The sequence below is a fragment of the Pleurodeles waltl genome, chromosome 3_1 (genome assembly GCF_031143425.1).
Source record: "Pleurodeles waltl isolate 20211129_DDA chromosome 3_1, aPleWal1.hap1.20221129, whole genome shotgun sequence".
Lineage (NCBI taxonomy): Eukaryota > Metazoa > Chordata > Amphibia > Caudata > Salamandridae > Pleurodeles > Pleurodeles waltl.
The window spans coordinates 321360957-321384492 of NC_090440.1; the positions used below are offsets into that span (position 1 = coordinate 321360957).

Below are 23536 nucleotides of genomic sequence, written 5' to 3' on the forward strand. Positions count from 1 at the left end.
TTATCAGTTAGCAAACAAATCCCTTGGTGGTAGGCCAAAAGCCCACTCTACCAGAGGGAAAGCAGCTACTGTAGCCTTGATGAGAAATGTCCCTTTGGCAGAAATATGCAAGGCTGCCACTTGGAGGTCGGTCCATACCTTTACTAAGCATTACTGCCTTGATACAGACGCTAGGGCAGATGCTCAGGTTGGGCAGGCTTTGCTCAAGAATTTGTTTGCATGATTCATGTTTTTCTCAGTATTCTTATATCTACTCCACCGCGGTTATGGGGATGGGCTTGCTACTCTATTCAGTGCTTATGACTATACATGGAAATCCCCTACGAGAGAAGGAATGGTTTCTTACCTGTAACTCCAGTTCTCCCGTAGGGGTATTTCCATGATAGTCATAAGCAACCCTCCCTCCTCCCCGGTGGAGTTGACATAGAACATGAATATTATGGAGGTTGGTACTCCAACAAATGTTTTGTTTTTCTTCATGTCAGGTTAATAGCCTCCAAAAAAGAACTGAGGCAACTGCCTTTTGCTGTGCATGATGGGAAACAGGAAGACTTTACTTTCTTAAAGGCACAGCTCTATTTTCATTCTGTATAATGGCAGCCTATGGGCTACACTGCCCTACATTGTTTTATTCTCATGAGAGGTGTAAATAAAATATGAAAATGTATTTATTTATGTATTTATAGAATAAATAGAGGTTTAAACGTGAATTTACACTACAACTGTTTTTTCTTCTAACAATTTGGTCTGTGTAGTTGTTCACATAGGCTGCACATTGTTATTCTTAAGTGTTTTTCACAGACCTTTTTTGTCAAGGAGCTGATGATTGCACTTAAGAATATACTACACAACAGTGCTCCGGGGTCCCCGCAGGCGCGCGGAACTATTCAGTGCTTATGACTATCATGGAAATACCCCTACGAGAGAACTGGAGTTACAGGTAAGAAACCATTCCTTCTTTTTATATCGGGACATGTCATTGTTTCAGTATTCTCAACAAAATGAACCTTTACATCGCTCACATTGATCCAAAAGTCACAATTCATTTAAGAGGCCAGAAGACATCAAAATAATCTGAAACCTGTTTCCTTGGCTTTTCATTTTAGGATAGGAGTTACAATTTTATTACACATGCAACACCACCACTAAAAGTGTAACATGCCCACTATGTTCCCGTACACTGCAAGGGGATTTCTTGTTTATAGCACAATGTATTGGCAAGATATCAGTTATAAGTGCATAGGCTGCTTGTTTATTTCTTGAGACGGAAAATAAATCACAACTATGCAGAATTAAAGGGAAGGTGCGAGAGGTGTGTCCTTAATATTTCATGTTGTGGCCTTGTTGGGGCTAGCCAATATTACGTTGGGTTCTCTGCATGGGTTAGTGTGTCACTGTTTCCAGTGGTACTGTGGGTATGTCCAACCTTGTATTTCTTTTGATATTTTATTTATAAGGTGACACGTATAGGGTAACCATGGATTACCCTTAGAGAACGACACAAATCTTTGGACTCAGATAGGAGTGTGATAACGTCCTAACAATCAACATTAACAAATTCAAATCAATAAACATCAATTTCAATTTTTTGAATCAGTAATTTATACGCACCATGACCTATGTGACCATGAATCGCCACACCAGTTTAATAAAGTTCAAACATTTATTGCCCTTTAGATTAATATGCTAAAATCATGTAAATAATGCACAAGACCAAATGATACAAGTAAAACAAAATACAGTCTGATCAAATCTTTGAAAGAATCTTAACCTAGAAAGAATATTTATCTTTAAACATTCAAGAACCACCATGCAGAATAACAACAATAACAGATAAATATTAGTCACAGAATACATTTAGTTATCACATATGAATTATTTACAATCAAATTATATGAAACTGTCTAATTTCAATTTTGGCATCCTTAACTATTACTCACATTCGATAAGCATGTTTGGGTTTCATGCAAAAAGAAAAAAAGACAAAAAAAATTAATTTGGAAAACATCTGACTATGGTACTAACAAAAAAATAGGGGTTGGATGATCTAAAGAGAGAAAAAATAAAAATCTGCAAGACAGACAAATGTCATTTGTTATAACTCTCCTAAATGGATCAGTAAGCAGCAATGTCTTGATCAGTGGAGCATCTTCTGGTCTTCTTCTTTGGGCAGTAGCACAATAGGGAACAGTTCAGTAATGTTTGGCCTTAATGCATCTGAACTGACAGAATCATAGGCAAAAACAAGAATACATCTGAACAGCACCGAGGTTAATGGAAATCTGACTTACATCATCTCAAACATTGCTATAATAAAACCCTAGAAAGCAACTATCTAAGTTTCTATTGATGAAACTATGGGGTGTTTTACCGTTCAGCCAATAACTTCTGATCCACGTTTCAGAAGTACCTTTCCTCTCTGCTCCTAGTCACCAGTTTCCACAGTAGAATACAATTGTTTAAGGTTGTATATGAGCACTAGAGACTGTTGTTCCTTGGCACACATGATCTCATCCCAGGAAGAAAGATAAGTGTTACAACAGAAAAACATAACTTATTCCACAGTGAGCAAGTCCTACAGGATGCTTGCTTAGAGAAACATCATTTTGCAGAGTAAACACTTTTAAAACATTGCCTCTGAACATTTTCTAAAACGTGAGGCCTTAAAACCAATGCTAAAACATGAAGAATAAAACATTTTATATTTAAACTATTAATTCTTTTAGTACATATTAATATTATTTTTTCAGTATATTTAGTTATGATTAAACTCAATACATTTTCATTAGACCTTATTTTCTCATGTTTATACATTTTGTTTATGGTGTCCACCATATCAGCTATACGTTTTTATTTATTAATACACAATTTCAATTAAATCTTTCTAATACATATTGTTTCACACTATATTTAAGTGACTCAATTTTATTAACAATGTTTGCACTCCAACAGTACTCTACTGTCGGTGTGACTGTTCGTTATTACTTGATGATATTTACTGTGGTGGATCCTTTCTGAAAGGTGTGCCTTGCACCATATAGCTCTCTTGAATAATAGATTGGGTATTCTGCTGGAGTATGTATTCTTTTTCAGGTATTTGTAAATCACAGAATGCAGAATTGCTATGGACAAAACCAGGCATAAAACTCAGGGGTACATGAACACAGGTGAAGCCATAGAAGATGAACATTTACAGAGAACCTCATCCAAATGCTGTCTTTTTGGTTATTTAGGCAATTCATGATGTAATACAGAAGAGGCATAGGAAACACAAGATAGGTAGGATGTATTATTTCGTTAATTCAGCAATAAATATCACCTCTTTTACCACAACATTAAGGAAACTAATTTTTAGGAGGCTATGTGTTTCATAGCTTTCCTCAATCCTCCCTCTCTCTGCCCTTTGCTTTAGCAAATTGAAAATTTAACATTCATCAATTCTGCACTGATCAATCCTAAAATTACTACTTCTCATTCCTACCTATCCCCAAACACACACACATGAACTCACCATTGCTACACACATCTTACTGGTGTCCAGAGGTGAGCGGGGCTCACTGCATCTCAAATCTAGCTGTTTTTACTACCAGGCATTTTCACTCATTGTATTAGGATCCATGACGACATTGATATGTCAGTGTTCCCCTGCATACCACTATTTCCTTACCACAAGTGCAACAAACGCACACACACTCCTATACTCACACCAACACACACATGACCATGAAACAAACCCACATTCTGCACGATGCATAGCCATTACATTCACTTACAATAGCCCACGCCTATTTGCTTTGCCATTGCTTGTTATAGGAATGCACTGATTGAGCTATCACTGTAGTGGGAGGGCGAGACATAATGATAATAAAAATAATAATAATCAAATTAATAAGGCTAAGCAGCATTTCATAAATGCTTACTCTTCACTGGTAAATTATTTGCCATGCATGCCTCAGGGCAAGTTAGAAAGTGGAACGTCCGTACCTCTTTCCGCACATGGAAATCACAAACAGGAGCGTGCACAAGCACATGCTTTCTGCTTTCAGCCACTGACAACATCAAGGTGCAGCTGCCTCATTCGCCAGAAAAACACATCTTTAGTAAAAAATGTGGTTTCTCTAAGTACTGTGCACAGACATTATCCTCGCATAAGGCAATGGAAAGATCGCATGAGTAAATAATGTGCAAAAAGCAAGCGAAGCAACAGTTCAAGTATCATTAAGGCCAGTTGATACCCTTCCAGATGTAAAATATTATTTACCTAGTTTGAGCAATAAGTGCCTTATAAATTGTATTTTGATTGACACCCTTATTGTTTTGAATGTTCAAAGACTGGGGAAGGCACCAGCTACGGACTAGATCCTTGTGAACCTCTTCCTATTTTAACTTTGGTCTGGGCCACTTATATAGACACGCTGTCTAACGCCATAGCTGAAGGTTGACGAATCCTGAATTCTTAGAAGGGTGCTGAGACAGTTTGCATCTTCAAAAATGACTGTCAATACCAGGCAGAGAACTACCGCCCCTACAGTCTTTTAGACAACATTTAAAAAATATTTTCTAGGCAGGTTCTAGACAAATTGACAACTTAGATCTCGGATAACAAAGTCCGGAGTTATTTTCAAGTTGGATTTAGTCTGGGACAAGTACAGTTGTCCAAGTATTATGGTTTCTTTTGACCAAATGAAGGGTGGTGGATATCGGCAGGGGCAACTAGCATGTTGTCTTTGTCAGTTTCAGTCTGCTTTTGATTTGGTCTCTAGAATACGGTTATGGGAAGTGCTTTCCAACATAAGTGTCCCTTCTGGTTTACTCCAGATTATCATGCAACCTTACTTAGACAATTTTGTCCAGGTGCAGTGGGGTATTAACGGTGAGCTCTCCTAAACAATCAGTGTTAATAGAGGAGTCCACCAGGGCTGCATCCTGGCACAGAATCTCTTTCTCCTCTTTATTTGCGATTGTATTTTTCCTCATATTGTGAGAATGACTCGCAATCTCTTGCAAGGCAGAAGTTGCCTCCTTTATTGTTTCAAGACAGCACCTTGTTAATCTCAGAAACCCTGAGGGGGCTCCATATTTTATTGGAGAGATTTGCCTCATTTTGAATAACACAGGGTGCGGCAATTAATGCCCAGAAACAAAATATATGGCATTTAGCCTACACAAACGTTTTAGGGGGCAAGTTATTTTTGAGTGACACTGTCCCTAAAAGAAAGGTATTCTCCCCCAGACCATGCGGGAAGCACTCATTATTATGTTCCCTAAATAGGGCCCCAGCCTTGAGGACTTAGGCTCCTTCTGCCCTCTGTCCGTGATTAATGCGGACACAAAGGTGCTCTCTAAGATTTTAGCCCATAGATTGTGCGGGGTCATCTGTCAGCTCGTATATGACGATCAATGTGGGTTTATCCCCCAAAGAAGCACCCTTATGATTATCCGCCTGCTCACTCATGTCATGCATTCAGGGGGTTATTTACAGACTGAGATGGCGATGGTAGCATTAGAGAAGGCCTTCGACACAGTTGGGGGCGGAAATGCTCAAGTGAATAGCTTTTTTTTTTTTTAATTGCGCCCTCTGTGAGCGTCTGATCTGGACAAATAGTTTCTGACAAAATTGAGATACATTCGGGAACTAGACAGGGATGCCCCTTGTCCCCCCTGCTGTTCGCACCGCCTGTGGAAACATTGGTGCAATATATGTGGGGTGGGGGACGCAAATGGGACATACTGAACTAGTAGTGTCCCTCTACGTGGGCTATGCCTTGATATATCTGCAGAATCTGACACAAGCAGTGCTTCTGGCTGCCCTGAATACCTTTGAGAAGCTGTCAGACCTTAGCATGAATGTGGGTAAGCCCCTGGTTTTCCTATTGGGAGATGAGCTGAGGTACCTGCCCCTCCCCCCTGATTTGGGCCAGCACTGAGAAACTGAACAATTCTGGTACCTGGGTATACAGGTGGCACATAGGGCAGAGAAGCAGTATAGATACAATATGGGCAGAGTCCTGGCGGACCTAGGAACCTCTGCAGCTTTCGGGAGTAAATTACTGTTGTCAGTCGTACGGTTGTGATTGCCAAAATGGTATTCCTGTCCTTTTACCCTTATGTGCTGCAGAACACGCAGTGTCCTATTAATTGTTGCACATTTCAGGATTTAGCCAGCCTTCTGGTGGCTGTGGGTTGGGCTGACAAATGCAGTAGAGTAGCGCTTTGGGTCTGTAATTTAGATATAGAAGGGGGACGTGGACTACCAGATCTAGAGTTGTACTATATGGCATCTATGTTGCAGCATGCTGCACACTGGTGCACTGAAGGCCCCGGTGGGTGAGGCTAAACTGCCTTCTGCCTCAGTGGGAGCCCGAGTGCATCAACGGTATCCATACATACTACGGCAGATGGAGCGCACATGGGAGTTATTAGTCTGTCGAGTCCTACACTATGCCCCATTTTCTGTGCGTCTACACCCTGGTGATTGCGGCCCTTTTTGCAAATCAAGGAAGTAATGTCAGTGACAGCGTGGATTGGGGGTGGTTGTGAAACGCTGGGGGACCTGTACTCAGGGGAGCAGTGTATCACGTTCGGGAAGGCAAGAGAGGTGTTTGTGCTGGGACCTGCTAATCCTACCCTTTGCCAAACTTGCAATAAGAGCCAGCGGAATCTGGCCTGGCTTCAATCGGAACCTGCACTCTGTGCCACTGAAATCTATGCAGTGCCACTCCACTCAGTGTCCTTCTACTCTTCACCACTCCAAATTGCTGCATTCTATTCTAAACAAGTGCACTCTGCACCAATGCACTCTATTCCACTTTACTCGAAAAACAAATGCACTGTACGCCACTGCACTCTATTCCAACTACACTGTACTCAATGCCACTTTCACTCTACAACATTCCACTCCTTGATACTACACTCTGACACTCTACACAATTAAACTCTACTCCACTCTGTGCCACTAAACAAAACTTTATCCAACTCCACTATACGACAATGTCCTGTGCTCAACAACACTCAGCTCTCTCTATGCCACCCATGTTACTTTACTCCACTCAATGCCACTCCACTCTTCTTTATGCCTCTCCACACTCTGCCACTCTACTCCACTGTGACACTACTCCGCTCTACAACACTCTACTCATTCTGTGACACTCCAGGGCACACCATTCTCCTTTACGCCATTAACCTTTAGCTATGCTAAACAGTTGCCACACTAGTGTGCACATGGCTAAAACACATTGGCAATCCAATAGCGCTTGCATAGGTGAGAACTATTGGCTTTGCCAATGCTTCTTTCTCAGATATGAAACTCTGAGGTGACTTGCAAAATCCTTATCATGAACGTCATGGGGGTACTTTATTCCATATATACATGGTCACACCATCAACGTTCCCACAAATCACTTAAAACCTTAGTGCATAGCTTCTGTCATTGTAAACTACTAAAATAGAGCAGAAGAAAGAAAAGCAACATTTCTTGTTTTTTAAACAGCTGCATTAATTATGCTTCGTGGTCTGACCTGCCTTTTACCTTGGTTGCAGGCTTTGGCCGAAGGCATTGTTACATCAGAACTGAACTGTAATAACATTATAATATTCAAGTTCTGACGTCTTTTCATTATAATTGGTGACTTGGTGCATCACAAGTAGACGATTATAACGAAATTACTGACTGCTGTTTATACAGGGATTACAGAATCCCATGTATTATATATCTTGTAACATCAAAAGCTTCTTTACTGCTCCCAGTTTTGACTGATGTGGAGCTCAGTGCTTAATTTATGCCTGTTGTTTCATGTGCTAAGCACCAGCACTTTTTTTTAAGGGCCAGCACTTATTTTTCTGCCTCAAGCATTTCCTGTGAGCAAAAGACACATATGGGAAAGAGAGTGGAAGAGAAAAACAAAAAAGTGTCTCAAAGGGAGAAAGCAGAAAGCTGCAAGAGTGAGCTGAAGGGCAGGTAGTGGCTGTAAATGGATTGAAGAGGCCCGAGATGGCTTCAGGATTATGTTGCCTCATTATTGCGTGCTCGCATCTTTGATTGCAGCAGCCGCGTGTTTAAGAGGAGGACTTTGAGCACCGGAACGTTTTAAATTGCACATTAGGCACTGGTGGAGCTGGGCTGCCCAAGATCACACAGAGTAGTAGAAGTGTTATAAGAAGTAACGTTTCAAAGCACAGTTTACAATTGTTTTACCAGATCGCTTTTGATATGTTCAGTGCGGTTTCAGTTTCCATGAAGTGAGGGGCATGATGTGGGGCACAAAGGGTTCTTCCTTTTTTTCCCTCCTAACTTTATTTGCTTGGTGCATGAAGATGCAGGGTTAATCAACATGTTTTTTTTCACATTTGGTCTAATTACTTTGTGAATGTAAATAACAATAAAATATATTTTCAGACTGTGACAACATGCCTTCCTGTCTCCCTTTTTCAAGTCCAAACTATAGCATTGTGTACGTTTATAAGAGCCTGCAGTTCGCAAACAACGGGGGATTTGTATAGGACCAATAGAAAAGTCCCCAAGGCTGTCCCTGCCCACCCCCGAAATGTATTGTCTCCTACGCCCCTGCAGAGCCGGCCCAGCACAGGAAACGCCGAGCCACCCTGGACCTGGATGCCTAGCATTGTGTGGGAGTGTTTCTGGTGTACGGCGATTGCTTTTGGAAACAACTGGGATCGTGGGTGTTGTGTGGCTGTGCCAATACTGAATACATTACCTATCTTCATGTGTTTGAACGTATCTCTGCCCGATGTTCATCTATATGTAACACCGTTCCATTGTTTTGCATGCTCTCAATAAATAAATATTTTAAATATATATCAGTTCACAATCGCAGCAAGATGCATGTGAGCCACTTCAAGCACACATACACAAGCTGGTTCATGTTCTAGAATTCGACGTCAGCTATCTTTCTTTTACACTCGGATCTCTGTGTCCGACTGGAGCATTTTCATGGAGAGGGCTGCCACCTACCGTTCAAACAACAGATATTTAGACTTGTTAAAGAATCTGCTCTGTCACAGCAAAAATTAAACACTACTGTCACTGTCAAGCGGGTCAAGGAAAGTGTCTCGCATTTCAGTTGTGCCTCATCTTTCCCTGTTGATGCTTTGGCCGTAGCGCCAGCACTGTCTACCGCGCCCTAGGTTTTGCAGCTACCAACCCTGGTTTGTCGACTGTCAAAGATTTTACACATCTCTAGAATAGATTGTAATCTTCCTCCCCTTCTGCGTGTATGCGTGACTCTGTGAAAGGGCTTGCTGACATCTATGACATCCCACAAGGCAACCCTCACCTTACTGAAAATCTTTTTCAAGTCGATTATCTATGTATGCTCGGTGTGTAACATATTTATGAACCAGTGCCAAGAAGTCTTGTTAGTCACATCCAAGTGCTGTACAATAAAGAAAAATCAATAGGGTACGTTCACGGGTTCTGTACGTACACGGTAGACTGTTTTTAAACGGTGTGTATGACAGAGTAGACTCTGGGGACTTCGACTTAATGAAAGGGGCAGTCATGGTACCTGATGAATCTAACTATGACATAAGCAAATCAGTACAAAAGCATGATTGGATTCATTACATATGACATTTACTAGCTTCATGTGAGAACAATTCACCAGCACTTTTTTTTTTATAGATGGGACTATTTCCCATTGCAAATTAATTCCTGGTTTCAGGTCACAGTGGACGGGACCATCTTACTTGAATAGTTGCAGGGCTAATTTGGCAGAACAGGGATCTACTGCAAGAGAAGCAGTGTGTGTGGTGTAAGATGCAGTTGAGGTACATACAGTCCCATTTTAAGTCTGCGGGGGCCCTTGTAGCAGGTCGACAGTCTCATGAATTGATTAAGGGATGTTTGTAGTAAAAAGATTTTCAGTATGAATCTGCTTTCAACCACTCATGATAACATTTCACTCGTGTCACAAGTAAGGCACTGAAATGTCACACATACTGACAGAAGAAAGATGTAAGTGTCACAAATATGCTGAACACTCGGCAGTTGTGCATGGTTGCTCTTTGTTACAATTTCACTGCAGCGTTTGTGGAAAAATTCACATCACCTTAACATGATTCTATTATTACTGGTGATGATGCTATTGTTGTTATAAACTACTTTGCTCGAGTGCCAAAAATTAACATAACTTTAAGTGCCTTTGAGTGATGACATCACGTCAAGTAGTTTCATCTGAAAATATGCGTTCGATGGCATCTGTCGCTGTAGATACACATGTTCTGCATAGCTCGCCATCTGGTGTTGGGTCGGAGTGTTACAAGTTGTTTTTCTTCGAAGAAGTCTTTCGAGTCACGGGACCGAGTGACTCCTCCTCCTGTCTCCATTGCGCATGGGCGTCGACTCCATCTTCGATTGTTTTCTTTCCGCCATCGGGTTCGGACGTGTTCCTGTCGCTCCGAGTTTCGGAACGGAAAGTTAGTTAATATCGGAAGATTTTCGTCGGTATTGTTGCGTTCGGGATCGGCGTAGTTAGAGTCAACACCGCATCGAAGATCGACGCGCTCCGGTGCCCTTCGGGGTAGTTTTCGATCCCCCGTCGGCCCGACCGCGTGTCGAACAACGTCGATGGAACGGACCCCGTTCCGTTTTTGTCCCAAATGCCACAACAAATACCCGTATACAGACCAACATTTGGTCTGTAACCTGTGCCTGTCGCCTGAGCACAGTGAAGAGACTTGCGAGGCCTGTCGTGCGTTCCGGTCCCGAAAGACACTCCGTGACCGTCGAGCCAGGAGACTTCAGATGGCGTCCACGCCGACAGCGCACCGAGAGTTCGAGGAACAAGAGGAAGAAGAAACCTTTTCGATCCACGAATCGGACTCCGAGGAATTCGACGATCAAAGAACCGTGAGTAAGACGTCGAAAACAACACAGAAGAAAAGTGACAAGGCCCAGGGGACGCCACTGCCACCAGGCCATCGGCACCGAAAAAGGCCAAAACAGTGCCGAGATCGTCCGACTCCGGTCGAGACACCGGCACGCAGCCTTCTCGGGATCGAGAAAGTGCTGGAGAAAAGCAACGACACCGAGATAGCGGTGTAGAAGCGGCTCGACGCCGAGACAGCGGCACCGACGAAGATCGACGCCGAGAGGTTTCGACTCCAAAAAAGAAAAAAGCCACCTCGGAGCCGAAAGGAGATACAGGCAGGGTTTCGGTGCCGAAACAACCCGTAACCGACCCAGGTCCAGGCTCTTATACAGAGGAACAATCACTGTCCTCTCAGATGCGAAAGCATAGGTTTGAGGAAGAGCTGCAATCCACCGAAGTGGACATACGCAAAAACGTATTTTCATACAGCAGGGAACGGGAAGAATAAGCACCCTTCCCCCTATTAGGAGAAAAAGGAGACTGGAGTTTCAAACAGACCAGGCGCCACAAACAAAAATGGTGAAAAAGGTGACTCCGCCACCCTCTCCTCCACCTGTAATTAACGTCTCACCAGCGCAAACTCCGTCACATTCCCCGGCTCACACCACCATGAGCCAAGGTGACCAAGATCAAGACGCTTGGGACTTATATGACGCCCCAGTGTCGGACAACAGTCCGGAGGCATATCCAACTAAGCCCTCACCACCAGAAGACAGCTCAGCATACTCTCAAGTGGTGGCTAGAGCAGCACAATTCCACAACGTAAACCTCCACTCAGAACAAGTCGAGGACGACTTTTTATTCAACACCCTCTTCTCCACCCACAGCTCCTACCAAAGCCAGCCTATGCTGCCAGGTATGCTTCGGCACGCAAAGGAAATATTCAAGGAGCCGGTCAAAAGTAGGGCAATAACGCCAAGGGTGGAAAAGAAGTATAAGGCACCTCCTACAGACCCTGTTTTCATCACCACACAGCTGCCACCAGATTCCGTCGTAGTAGGAGCAGCTCGGAAAAGAGCCAACTCCCACACATCTGGGGATGCACCACCCCCAGATAAAGAGAGCCGCAAGTTCGATGCAGCTGGGAAAAGAGTCGCAGTACAAGCTGCAAACCAGTGGCGCATCGCTAACTCTCAAGCACTACTTGCGCGCTATGACAGAGCCCATTGGGATGAGATGCAACACCTCATCGAGCATCTTCCCAAGGAACTACAAAAGAGGGCAAAGCAGGTGGTTGAGGAAGGACAGAACATATCAAATAACCAGAAACGATCTTCTATGGACGCTGCAGACACAGCTGCAAGAACAATTAATACATCTGTGACCATTAGAAGGCACGCATGGCTAAGAACGTCTGGGTTCAAACCAGAGATACAGCAGGCAGTGCTCAATATGCCATTCAACGAAAAACAACTGTTCGGACCAGAAGTGGACACGGCAATCGAAAAACTTAAAAAAGACACTGACACTGCTAAAGCCATGGGCGCACTCTACTCCCCGCAGAGCAGAGGAACCTACAGCACCTTCCGCAAGACACCCTTTAGAGGGGGGTTTCGGGGTCAGGCCACACAAGCCAGCACCTCGCAGGCAACACCGTCCAGCTACCAGGGACAGTACAGGGGAGGCTTTCGGGGCCAATACAGAGGAGGGCAATTCCCTAGGAATAGAGGAAAATTTCAAAGCCCCAAAACCCCTACAACCAAGCAGTGACTCAGAGGTCACTCACCCCCTCCACACAACACCAGTGGGGGGAAGAATAGGTCATTATTACAAAGCATGGGAAGAAATAACTACAGACACTTGGGTCTTAGCAATTATCCAACATGGTTATTGCATAGAATTCCTACAATTCCCTCCAAACATACCACCAAAAGCACAGAATTTATCAAAACAACATTCCGAACTTCTGGAAATAGAAGTTCAAGCACTATTGCAAAAGAATGCAATCGAATTAGTACCAAACACACAAACAAACACAGGAGTCTATTCACTGTACTTCTTAATACCAAAAAAGGACAAAACACTGAGACCAATCCTAGACCTCAGAATACTAAACACCTACATCAAATCAGACCACTTTCACATGGTCACGCTACAAGAAGTGTTACCATTGCTAAAACTACAGGACTACATGACAACCTTAGACCTCAAAGACGCGTATTTCCATATACCAATACATCCGTCGCACAGGAAATACCTACGGTTCGTATTCAAAGGAATACATTACCAATTCAAAGTATTGCCTTTTGGTTTAACAACCGCACCAAGAGTCTTTACAAAATGTCTAGCAGTTGTGGTTGCACACATCAGAAGGCAGCAAATACATGTATTCCTGTATCTAGACGACTGGCTAATCAAAACCAATTCACTAACAAAGTGCTTACAACACACAAATCAAATCATACAAACCCTCTACAAACTAGGTTTCACCGTCAACTTTGCAAAATCCAACATTTTGCCGTGCAAAGTACAACAATACCTGGGAGCCATAATAGACACAACAAAAGGAGTAGCCACTCCAAGTCCACAAAGAATTCAAAATTTCAACAAGATCATACAACGCATGTATCCAACACAAACAGTACAAGCAAAGATGATATTACAACTCCTAGGCATGATGTCTTCATGCATAGCCATTGTCCCGAACGCAAGACTACACATGAGGCCCTTACAACAGTGCCTAGCATCACAATGGTCACAAGCACAGGGTCACCTTCTAGATCTGGTGTTAATAGACCGCCAAACTTACCTCTCGCTTCTATGGTGGAACAGTATAAATTTAAACAAAGGGCGGCCATTCCAAGACCCAGTGCCACAATGCGTAATAACAACAGATGCTTCCATGACAGGGTGGGGAGCACACCTCGATCAACACAGCATACAAGGACAATGGAACGTACATCAAACAAAACTGCATATAAATCACCTAGAAATGCTAGCAGTTTTTCAAGCATTAAGGGCTTTCCAACCAATTATAACTCACAAATACATTCTTGTCAAAACAGACAACATGACAACAATGTATTATCTAAACAAACAGGGGGGGACACCCTCAACGCAGTTGAGCCTTCTAGCACAGAAGATATGGCGATGGGCAATTCACAACCACATTCGCCTAATAGCGCAGTTTATTCCAGGGATCCAGAATCAACTTGCAGACAATCTCTCTCGAGATCACCAACAGGTCCACGAATGGGAAATTCACCCCCAAATTCTAAACACTTACTTCAGACTCTGGAGAACACCTCAAATAGACTTGTTTGCAACAAAAGAGAACGCAAAATGCCAAAACTTCGCATCCAGATACCCACACAGGCAGTCCCAAGGCAATGCCCTATGGATGAACTGGTCAGGGATATTTGCCTACGCTTTTCCTCCTCTCCCTCTCCTTCCTTATCTGGTAAACAAATTGAGTCAAAACAAACTCAAACTCATTTTAATAGCACCAACTTGGGCAAGGCAACCCTGGTACACAACACTGCTAGACCTATCAGTAGTGCCCCACATCAAATTGCCCAACAGGCCGGATCTGTTAACACAACACAACCAACAGATCAGACATCCAGATCCAGCATCGCTGAATCTAGGAATCTGGCTCCTGAAATCCTAGAATTCGGACACTTACAACTTACCCAAGAATGTATGGACGTCATAAAGCAAGCCAGACGGCCGTCCACTAGGCACTGCTATGCAAGTAAATGGAAGAGGTTTGTCTGCTACTGCCATCATAATCAGATCCAACCTTTACACGCAACTCCAAAGGACGTAGTGGGTTACTTGCTTCACTTACAAAAATCTAATCTAGCCTTCTCTTCCATTAAAATACACCTTGCGGCAATATCTGCATACCTGCAGACTACCTATTCAACTTCCCTATATAGGATACCAGTCATTAAAGCATTCATGGAAGGCCTTAAAAGAATTATACCACCAAGAACACCACCTGTTCCTTCATGGAACTTAAATGTTGTCTTAACAAGACTCATGGGTCCACCCTTTGAACCCATGCACTCTTGCGAAATACAGTTCCTAACCTGGAAGGTTGCATTTCTCATCGCCATTACATCTCTAAGAAGAGTAAACGAAATTCAGGCGTTTACAATACAAGAACCTTTTATACAACTACACAAAAATAAAGTCGTCCTAAGGACTAATCCTAAATTTTTACCAAAGGTTATTTCACCGTTCCACCTAAATCAAACAGTGGAACTACCAGTGTTCTTCCCACAGCCAGATTCCGTAGCTGAGAGGGCACTACATACATTAGATGTCAAAAGAGCATTAATTTACTACATTGACAGAACGAAAAACATCAGAAAGACTAAACAACTATTTATTGCATTCCAAAAACCTCATGCAGGAAACCCAATATCAAAACAAGGAATAGCCAGATTGATAGTTAAATGCATCCAAATCTGCTACCTTAAAGCAAAACGACAACTGCCCATTACACCAAGGGCACATTCAACCAGAAAAAAAGGTGCTACCATGGCCTTTCTAGGAAACATCCCAATGCAAGAAATATGTAAGGCAGCCACATGGTCTACGCCACACACGTACACCAAGCACTACTGTGTAGACGTGTTATCCGCACAGCAAGCCACAGTAGGTCAAGCCGTGTTAAGAACATTATTTCAAACCACTTCCATTCCTACAGGCTGAGCCACCGCTTTTGGGGAGATAACTGCTTACTAGTCTATGCAGAACATGTGTATCTACAGCGACAGATGCCATCGAACTGAAAATGTCACTTACCCAGTGTACATCTGTTCGTGGCATCAGTCGCTGGAGATTCACATGTGCCCACCCACCTCCCCGGGAGCCTGTAGCAGTTTGGAAGTTAGCTTCAACTTTGTACATTTGTATATATATTATTTTAACCTTAAATAGGTACATACTTAGTCACTCCATTGCATGGGCACAATTACTACAACACAACTCCTACCTCACCCTCTGCGGGGAAAACAATCGAAGATGGAGTCGACGCCCATGCGCAATGGAGACAGAAGGAGGAGTCACTCGGTCCCGTGACTCGAAAGACTTCTTCGAAGAAAAACAACTTGTAACACTCCGACCCAACACCAGATGGCGAGCTATGCAGAACATGTGAATCTCCAGCGACTGATGCCACGAACAGATGTACACTGGGTAAGTGACATTTTCATTAACATGCAAAAAAAGAAAGACTCCAAACGTGTTGCGCACATACCTTTGTATAAAGATGTTTAGTGCATAAATTAAATGGAGATATCAACCGGTCTGAGGCGATTTTTTGTTTAACTTGGCTCTGCTTTTACAGCCAGCACATATGATGTAGCATCTTGAAGCAAGTACAGATTTTCTTTTTTACATCTGACATTAGTCAAGCCATTTCGATTTTGCTAAAATTGTATTAATAATATGCTCTCTTAAAGGGCTTTTGGACACCTCTGTTGTTGAGCCCATCACATTTTACTTCAGCCTTCTTCTACCACTAGCTAACTTCACTTCGAGTGATTTCCTTTTACTCTTTCCCAAGGAGCACATCTGCACATAATGTTGTCCCCATCAGTGCCTGTGTTTCTATTTTTACTTTATAATTACTTCACTGTTACCTTTATGATTAGAGCCTGATGTGACAGCAGGACACTGTTGATATGAATGAGTACAAGGCACATTCCAGCTATATCAGTTTCTGTCTCCAGTCAGTGCTGTTGTAAATTCATTTTGGAATGGCCTTTGTTTATCTGACTCCTACTATTTCATGGCATACCAGATTATGTCATTTAAAACTGTTCTGTATTGTTATCCTCTTTTACTATGTATGCATTGAATTACACTTATAGAAATTCCAATATGACCCACAAAACAAAAGCGTCAATATTATAAGATGTGAATTCATAAGCGGAAAATTATGCACGATACGTTTATCCTTATCTCAGTTTCACCGGTGGTTCCTTAATTATCTTTCCTCAGGAAGAATACTGGCCCTTATCTTGTTTAATTTGCAGAACAGTTGTAGCACTTTCATTTAAACATAAGTGGGGTGTAGTTTTGGTTTTAATATGCAATATTTGATACTGTGACGCCTAGAAAAAAAACAAGACACTTATGATTGCTTCATTATATGAAAATGGATTTAGAGTTATCTTCATGGGGCAGTAAGATAGTTCATTTTAAATTAAGCCACAGGTAATTTTGAATCTGGTAATTTAACTAATTAAGGACCTCATTTTGATCTCAGCGGGCGGGTTACTCTGTCACAGCGATGACAGATATCCCGTCTGCCGAAATATAAATCCCATTAGCTATAATGGAATTTATATTTTGGCGGATGGGATAGCCGCCACCTTTGTGAAGGAGCAACCTGTCCGCTGAAATCTAAATCAGGCCCTAAGTTTGTATTTATGTATACATTTGCTTTTTGAAAGGCAACAGTTATACAAACAGCAGCTCACACCAAATCTGAATATAAGCTAATGGGTGTGCTCGACCTGTCTTTGCAACCCTGTACATTTGTCTGTTTCTTACTTTCTTTCTTTAAAAACAAATATTTCCTGCCATCTTTCTCTCTTGCTTTCTTTTTAACCTTCTTTCTTTCTTGCCTTCTTTCCTTTGCTTTCTGTCTTTCTTTTCTTGCATTGTTTCTTTCTTGTCGACTTTATTTTTCTTTCATGCCTTCTTTCCTTCCGTTCTTTGTTTCTTGTCTTCTTTCTTGCTTATCATTTTTTTTATTTCTTTCCTTTATTTTTTTTTCTTCCCTCCTTTATTGTTTCCTTCTATTTTTCCATCTTTTTCTTGCATTCCTTCTTTTTCTGGCCTTCTTTATTTTTTATTTCTAGCTTTCTTTCTTGCCTTTTTTCTTTCTTGTTTTCTTTGTCTTTCTTTCTCTGTTTCTCTTTCTTGCATTAATTCTCTTTTTGCATTTTATCTTTCTTTCTTGTCTTCTTTCTTTCGTGTTTTCTTTTTTCTTTCTTGCCTTCTTTCTCCGTTGCTTACTTGCCTTCTTTCTTTCTCTAATGTGCCTTATTTATTTTTTATTTTGTTCTTGCCTTCCTCCCTTCCTTTCTTCCTTCCTTCCTTCTTTCCGGTCTTCTTCTTTCTTTGTTGCCTTTTTACTTTAATATCTTCTTTCTGAAAAACAAGAGACTATCAGCTAATGCTAGACTGATGGGCTTTTTGGGTTTGTGTTTGCCAGGACATTTTGTTTTTACTAAAGTTATGTGTATAACATAGCTACTTGAGGGGATTTTCAGCCAGATTTCATCCACTAAACTGTTGTTGTGTCATTGCAGCCTAGGGATGTCCTCTTTACTTTGGTCATTCAATGGATTCATTGTAAAAATAGACAATTAAAAGATTATTTCTTAGAGGACACAGCATTGTTTCAGTAACTTCTTTGTTTGCTTGCTTGCAGGTACTGGGGGAATATTCATACCTGCAAAAGGATGTGGACCCAGAAGAAATAATGTCCAAACTTTATAGGTTGCTTGAAAATATCTCTGTTACCACTGAAACAAAAACCTGGGCAGTGGCAGCAATCACCAAGCTATCAGCGTTTGTTCCATCTTCTCAAACTGTAGATAAATTAATCCAGAACTTCAGCACATCAGTGGACACGTGCATGAGACAGCATGCCTTTGAATTAAAACATTTGCATGAGGACACTGCAAAGATGAGGAGCCTTCTCCCAGTTGATGCAAGTTGTGAAGATTTGGCAGTAAGAGCATTTCTAACTTGTTTTATTATGTGTGCATTAAGTAGTTTATTTTATTTTGTACGTATTTGTGTAGCACAGTCAAGGCATATGGTTATCGGAAAGCCGCACATCAAAGGTATATAAAGGAAACCTCATGACAATACAGTAATAAACATTTTGTACAACATTATAGATTATCTTGTGTAACCAGACACTGAAGCTTCAAAAGAGAGCATCAAGAGCTGCAGCTGAAACAAATAGCAGCAGCCCTATCTTGGTGGGAGTATCGTGGTGGAAGAGGGGCAAGGAGATATGGTGCTGTTGAGAAGTTCTGATTTGACCATTGGGGTTGGTGTATGCCGACAAGAATTTCATCAGTTGCACACGTGTGCTGACACACTATGCACAATCTAAAGTCTATATTTGTCTAATTTTGTAATTGTGCATTGGATATCGACTTAATCAACACTATTGATAGTAATTGCACACATCTGCATTGAAAGGTTTTTGTATTCAAACTGGTTGCAGTATGGTTTCTTAGTGTGTCATGCAAGCCATATCCTTCTCAAGAAAAATATGCTGTTAAAACAGTGGATTTACCTGAAGGATTTCCCTAAAAAATTGTACAAAATGGTGTATGTATCACGGGCAGTTAATAAAAACTGGGTATGCAATTTCATATGGCCAATCCTCTTTCAAATTATAAATACCATTTTGTTATTTCTATATGCTTCTTGCATACAGATTATCAGTATTCTATATACATTGAATGGACATAGTGGAAAAATTAGGTTTGACTAATATCAACATCACAGGCCTTAAATAGTAGAGATAGATTATTCTTACATGCTCATGCAGCCTTTTACCACTCAATTTACAGAGATCAGATAAGATACAGGTTACACCAAATTTCCGTACTCAGGATTCAAGCAGCAGTAGTGATAATAGTGTAAGTAGGTTTATCAATATAGCATTGGTAACTTATTAATATGAGAAAAAGGATGGACATTGTTGAAGCCTTTCCCCATGGATTTGTATAGGGAAGCAGAAGGCAAGGTAACACATTGTCTTAGAAACAGCTGTAACTGGTGACACATTTGTAGAGTACTGCGTGGAGGGATGGGAAGATTCAATTTTCAAAAGCTGTTATCTGCCGGTGGGAGGTTTTGGAACCAGCCTAGAACTTATTTTTTATGCTCTTGAGTAGATTACTTACTCCAAAATAGATAATGCTCCTTGTGATGGCATGGAGGTGATCACAAGCTTGGTCTACCTTCACCAAACATATGCAGTGCTTTATCAGTTTAGAAATTAATCTCATTCAGAAATCTGACTCCTTTGATCCCAGAAGAATGTGTTTCTGAATATCTTCATTAAGTTGCTTGAAAATAACATATCCTCAAGACAGCGAAGATCGGAGAGTGTTTAAAGGTTTCAGTAGTTTGGAGAACCCACTTCAGGTTTTGTTTTCTTTTGAAGTGGAATTATTCAATCTGATTTAGGCGAAGGAACAAAATAGCTCAGCTACCACATTAGTGCAGGTTTTGATGAGAGTGCCTGCAACATATTAGCACTTCAGTCAGAACAGTGGCTTTTCAGGCATGCATGTACTGGGGGCTTGAAAGTTTTAACCATTTGTAGCCTTAGAGATTACACCTGCTCTTTGAGGGTGAAGTTTTTTTTGCACCTTTCCGTGGTGACATCCAAACCTTGTTCGAGGCCACAACTGTGATTGAAATGGCTTTACCATTTCCATAAAGCTAGATTGAATGGTTTCATTGGTTGTTTTAGACCTGTGCAACAACAGGAAGGAGAGGATAAGCCCAGGAAATCCACAAAGAAAGAAGTTCCGTAAATCAACACAAACAATTGCTAGCATCTTCCTCTCATTCATTGTAGTAATGAAGCAACACACAATGAATGGGAATGTGTTTCCTCACTAGCGTAGGGTTATGGTGTTTTAGGTGGCCTTCAACCACTTCTATTTAGACAGTTTCACCATGGAGGGCCACTTCTACCATCTGTTAAAGCAGTATCTCTGCCTGTAGTGCCAGGAGTCCAGTCTTTTTGTGGAAGATGCCATGGAGTTCCATTGTCGTATGTCAACATAGACTCCTTGACTTGATAAGTGTATCTGTTCTCTCAGAGTACACTATCTTAGATCTCCTTTAGACCTAATGAACTATTTATGGTGGATACTTCTAACTGCTGATTCTTCACCTTTTGTATGTTCCCCAGGTATCAAACTGGCTCTGGAAAATTATTAGCAGTACCATTGCGTGCCGGTAGATGGCGATCTTGCTCCACCCATGCATGCTGACATCAGTTCCTTTCTTTCATGGCCATCAAACGCGGATCTGGAGTTTCCCCTTAGTCTCTTCATGAGGCTACTTTCGAAAAAATATAGATATTCTAAATTGCCAGTATCCAAGGGATAATGTCACCACCTAAAACTACAGGGTCTAAGTCTTGTAGGAACTGTCGCAAGCAAGTGTCTCTTACAGACCTCTACCAGATTTGTCTTCAGTGCTTGGGGTTAGACCATGACTCTAAGGCCTGTAGCGACTGCACCTTGGTGAATCCAAAGGCCATTTGGGATCGTGAGGCAAAGCTGTATATTTGCCAAAAACACTGGAAAACTCTACGCAGTGACTGGTGAAAGTTGAAGGGAAGGTCACACTCCTGCTTCGGAATTCGTTCCTGTGGCAGATAGTCGTTGCGATTCAAGTCCTCGGGTAAGTCCAAAAAGAAGTCCAAGCAGTCTAAGTGGGACTCTGCCCCTTTCCACCATTTTAGATGTCCTGCGAAGGTGTAAGGGCATAAACGTGCCCTTTTGTCTTGCTCTCAAACTCGATTTTCTTTGCGACTGCTTCCAGCTCTCATCCTGGGGCAACCAGAGTTTCTAGGTTCTTTGTTGACACTGCAGCAAACTTACGAGTTCCGTGAAGTTATGCTTCACCTCTTTGGCATGCTGCCTTCATGCCCTAAGGAACTGAGCCTCAGACTGGGGAATCTTCTGGCTGGTCTGCACTCTTTGCCAACTGGAACCTCTAGACCAATTTCCGGTCTAGCACCTGCTCTGGTACTTTCATTGGTCTTGGCACCACAATCTATTCAAACCCCGGAGCATTGATGCTGGACAACAAAACGCAACCAAGAGCAGTTTCCAACTTCAAGCTGACTCTGCTTCAACTTTGATTGAGGCTCACTCTGATCCCACTGGCTCACAGATGTTTGGAAATCCATCAGACTCTGACACTTTGCCTTTGCCTCAAGGAAGGGCCAGGATCATCCATGATGAGCCGCAAGATGCCAGCAAGCTGGCTTCTTCTCTGGACTCTAGGCAGGTGCCCCCACCTGAACCAACGACTGAGGAAAGGGCCTCATTTGCAGAAGTGATACAAAGGGCAGCTGAGGTTCTTGACCTCCAAATAACTACTGTGTCCCCCAACCCAGATAGACTACTACTGTGCCCCTGTTGCCTTTTAGCAAGGCCCTCACAAATACCCCTCTTGGAATGTGGGCAAAGCCATTTTCAAGACTGCTGGTAAACAGGCAGATAGCAATGCCCCACCACCCTGCCCTGGGTGACTCGTGTTTCTTAACACAGCACCTGTAGCCAAAAGTCTTAGTGGTGCAAGTGTCCACGAGCAGGGTCAGTTCAAATGCCTACTACACCACAGGATAGGGTTCAAGTGTCTTAAGACCTTTTGAAAGCACAAGCACTCCTACATCAGTCTGGCCTTAAGCACCATCCGTGCAAACTACCTAATGGGCTGATATGCTCCTGCCCTTTGGAACTCCATGGCCCAGGTACTTCCTGCTGTACCAGAAGACTTGCTCCCTATCCTTACTCAAGTCATTCAAGATGGCCTCGATGAAGCAAAATTCACAATTCGCTGTGGGCTAGCTGCTACAAATTGCCTTGGTTGGGTAATCTGCCCCATTGTGACACTTAAGAGACATACCTGGATGAGATCTTCAGACTTCTCTGTGGATATCTAATCATTCCTAATGGACATCCTTTTCTATGGCTATCACCTCTTTTGCAAGAAGGCAAACACAACCCTTGAGCACTTTAGGCAGCAGAACGCCATTGCTGTTCTAGGGCCTGTCTACCCCAACACATCAGTTTCACCAGCTGTTTTGCCCCCTCTGTTGCTATGGTAGGGGCTTTCAATATCACATGCACTCCACCATGCGTACAGCTCAGCAGACCCTAGACAATGTGGACAGGAACAACGTGTAACATTATCCCAAACTCCTTCAGCTTCTGCAGCTGCTAAGCCACTTTAGTGTGTCTGTAGTCCTTCCAGACATACAAGTCACCCAGTTGGAGGCAGGATCCAGCATTTTCTCCCTGGATAGCAATCAATAACTTCGGAAAAGTGGGTCCTAAATTGTTTGCCATGTTTATGTGCTCCCATTTATTACCATCCTAATGCACCTTCCACTGCCCTGAGGACGGCTGTTGGAAGACCATCTGCCTGTCTTACAGGAGGAAGTATAGACCTTGTGATCAAAAGAGCCATAGAAAGGGTGCCAACATCAGAAGTGGGATATGGTTGTTACTCTTGGTACTTTCTGGTACCAACCAAGGCCAGCAGCCTTCGTCTCATACTAGACCTTCACATTCTCAATGCTTTTCTGCAAAGTAAAAATTCAAGATGCTTATTCTGGCTCAGGTTTTGTCTGCCCGTCGCCCTGGAGACTGGAAGGTAGTGTTCCACATCCTGCAGGCCTTTAGGAGTTACCTGGAGTTCGCAGAGGGACAAGAGGATTTTCTGTTCAATGTGCTCCCCTTGGGTCTCGCTATCGCCCCTTGGGTGTTCACAAAAGTAATGTCGATAGTTGCATCTCATTTTTGGAGGTTAGACGTTTCAGCTTTCTATCCGGACGACTGGATGCTAAAGGCAAGCTCACCCTAGGTAGTGGTCACCATCCTCTGGACTATTGTGATCGCCCTCCA

The 23536-nt window shown here is 42.4% G+C and overlaps 1 protein-coding gene across 1 annotated transcript in view; it reads left to right on the forward strand.

Annotated features, from left to right (window-relative positions):
• Positions 1–23536, forward strand: part of AP4E1 (adaptor related protein complex 4 subunit epsilon 1) — a 246052-nt gene that overhangs the window by 99809 nt on the left and 122707 nt on the right. Inside the window, exon 14 of the mRNA XM_069222475.1 lies at positions 18286–18588. Within this exon, the coding sequence (XP_069078576.1) occupies positions 18286–18588 (303 nt within the window). The remainder of the gene's footprint in view (positions 1–18285; positions 18589–23536) is intronic.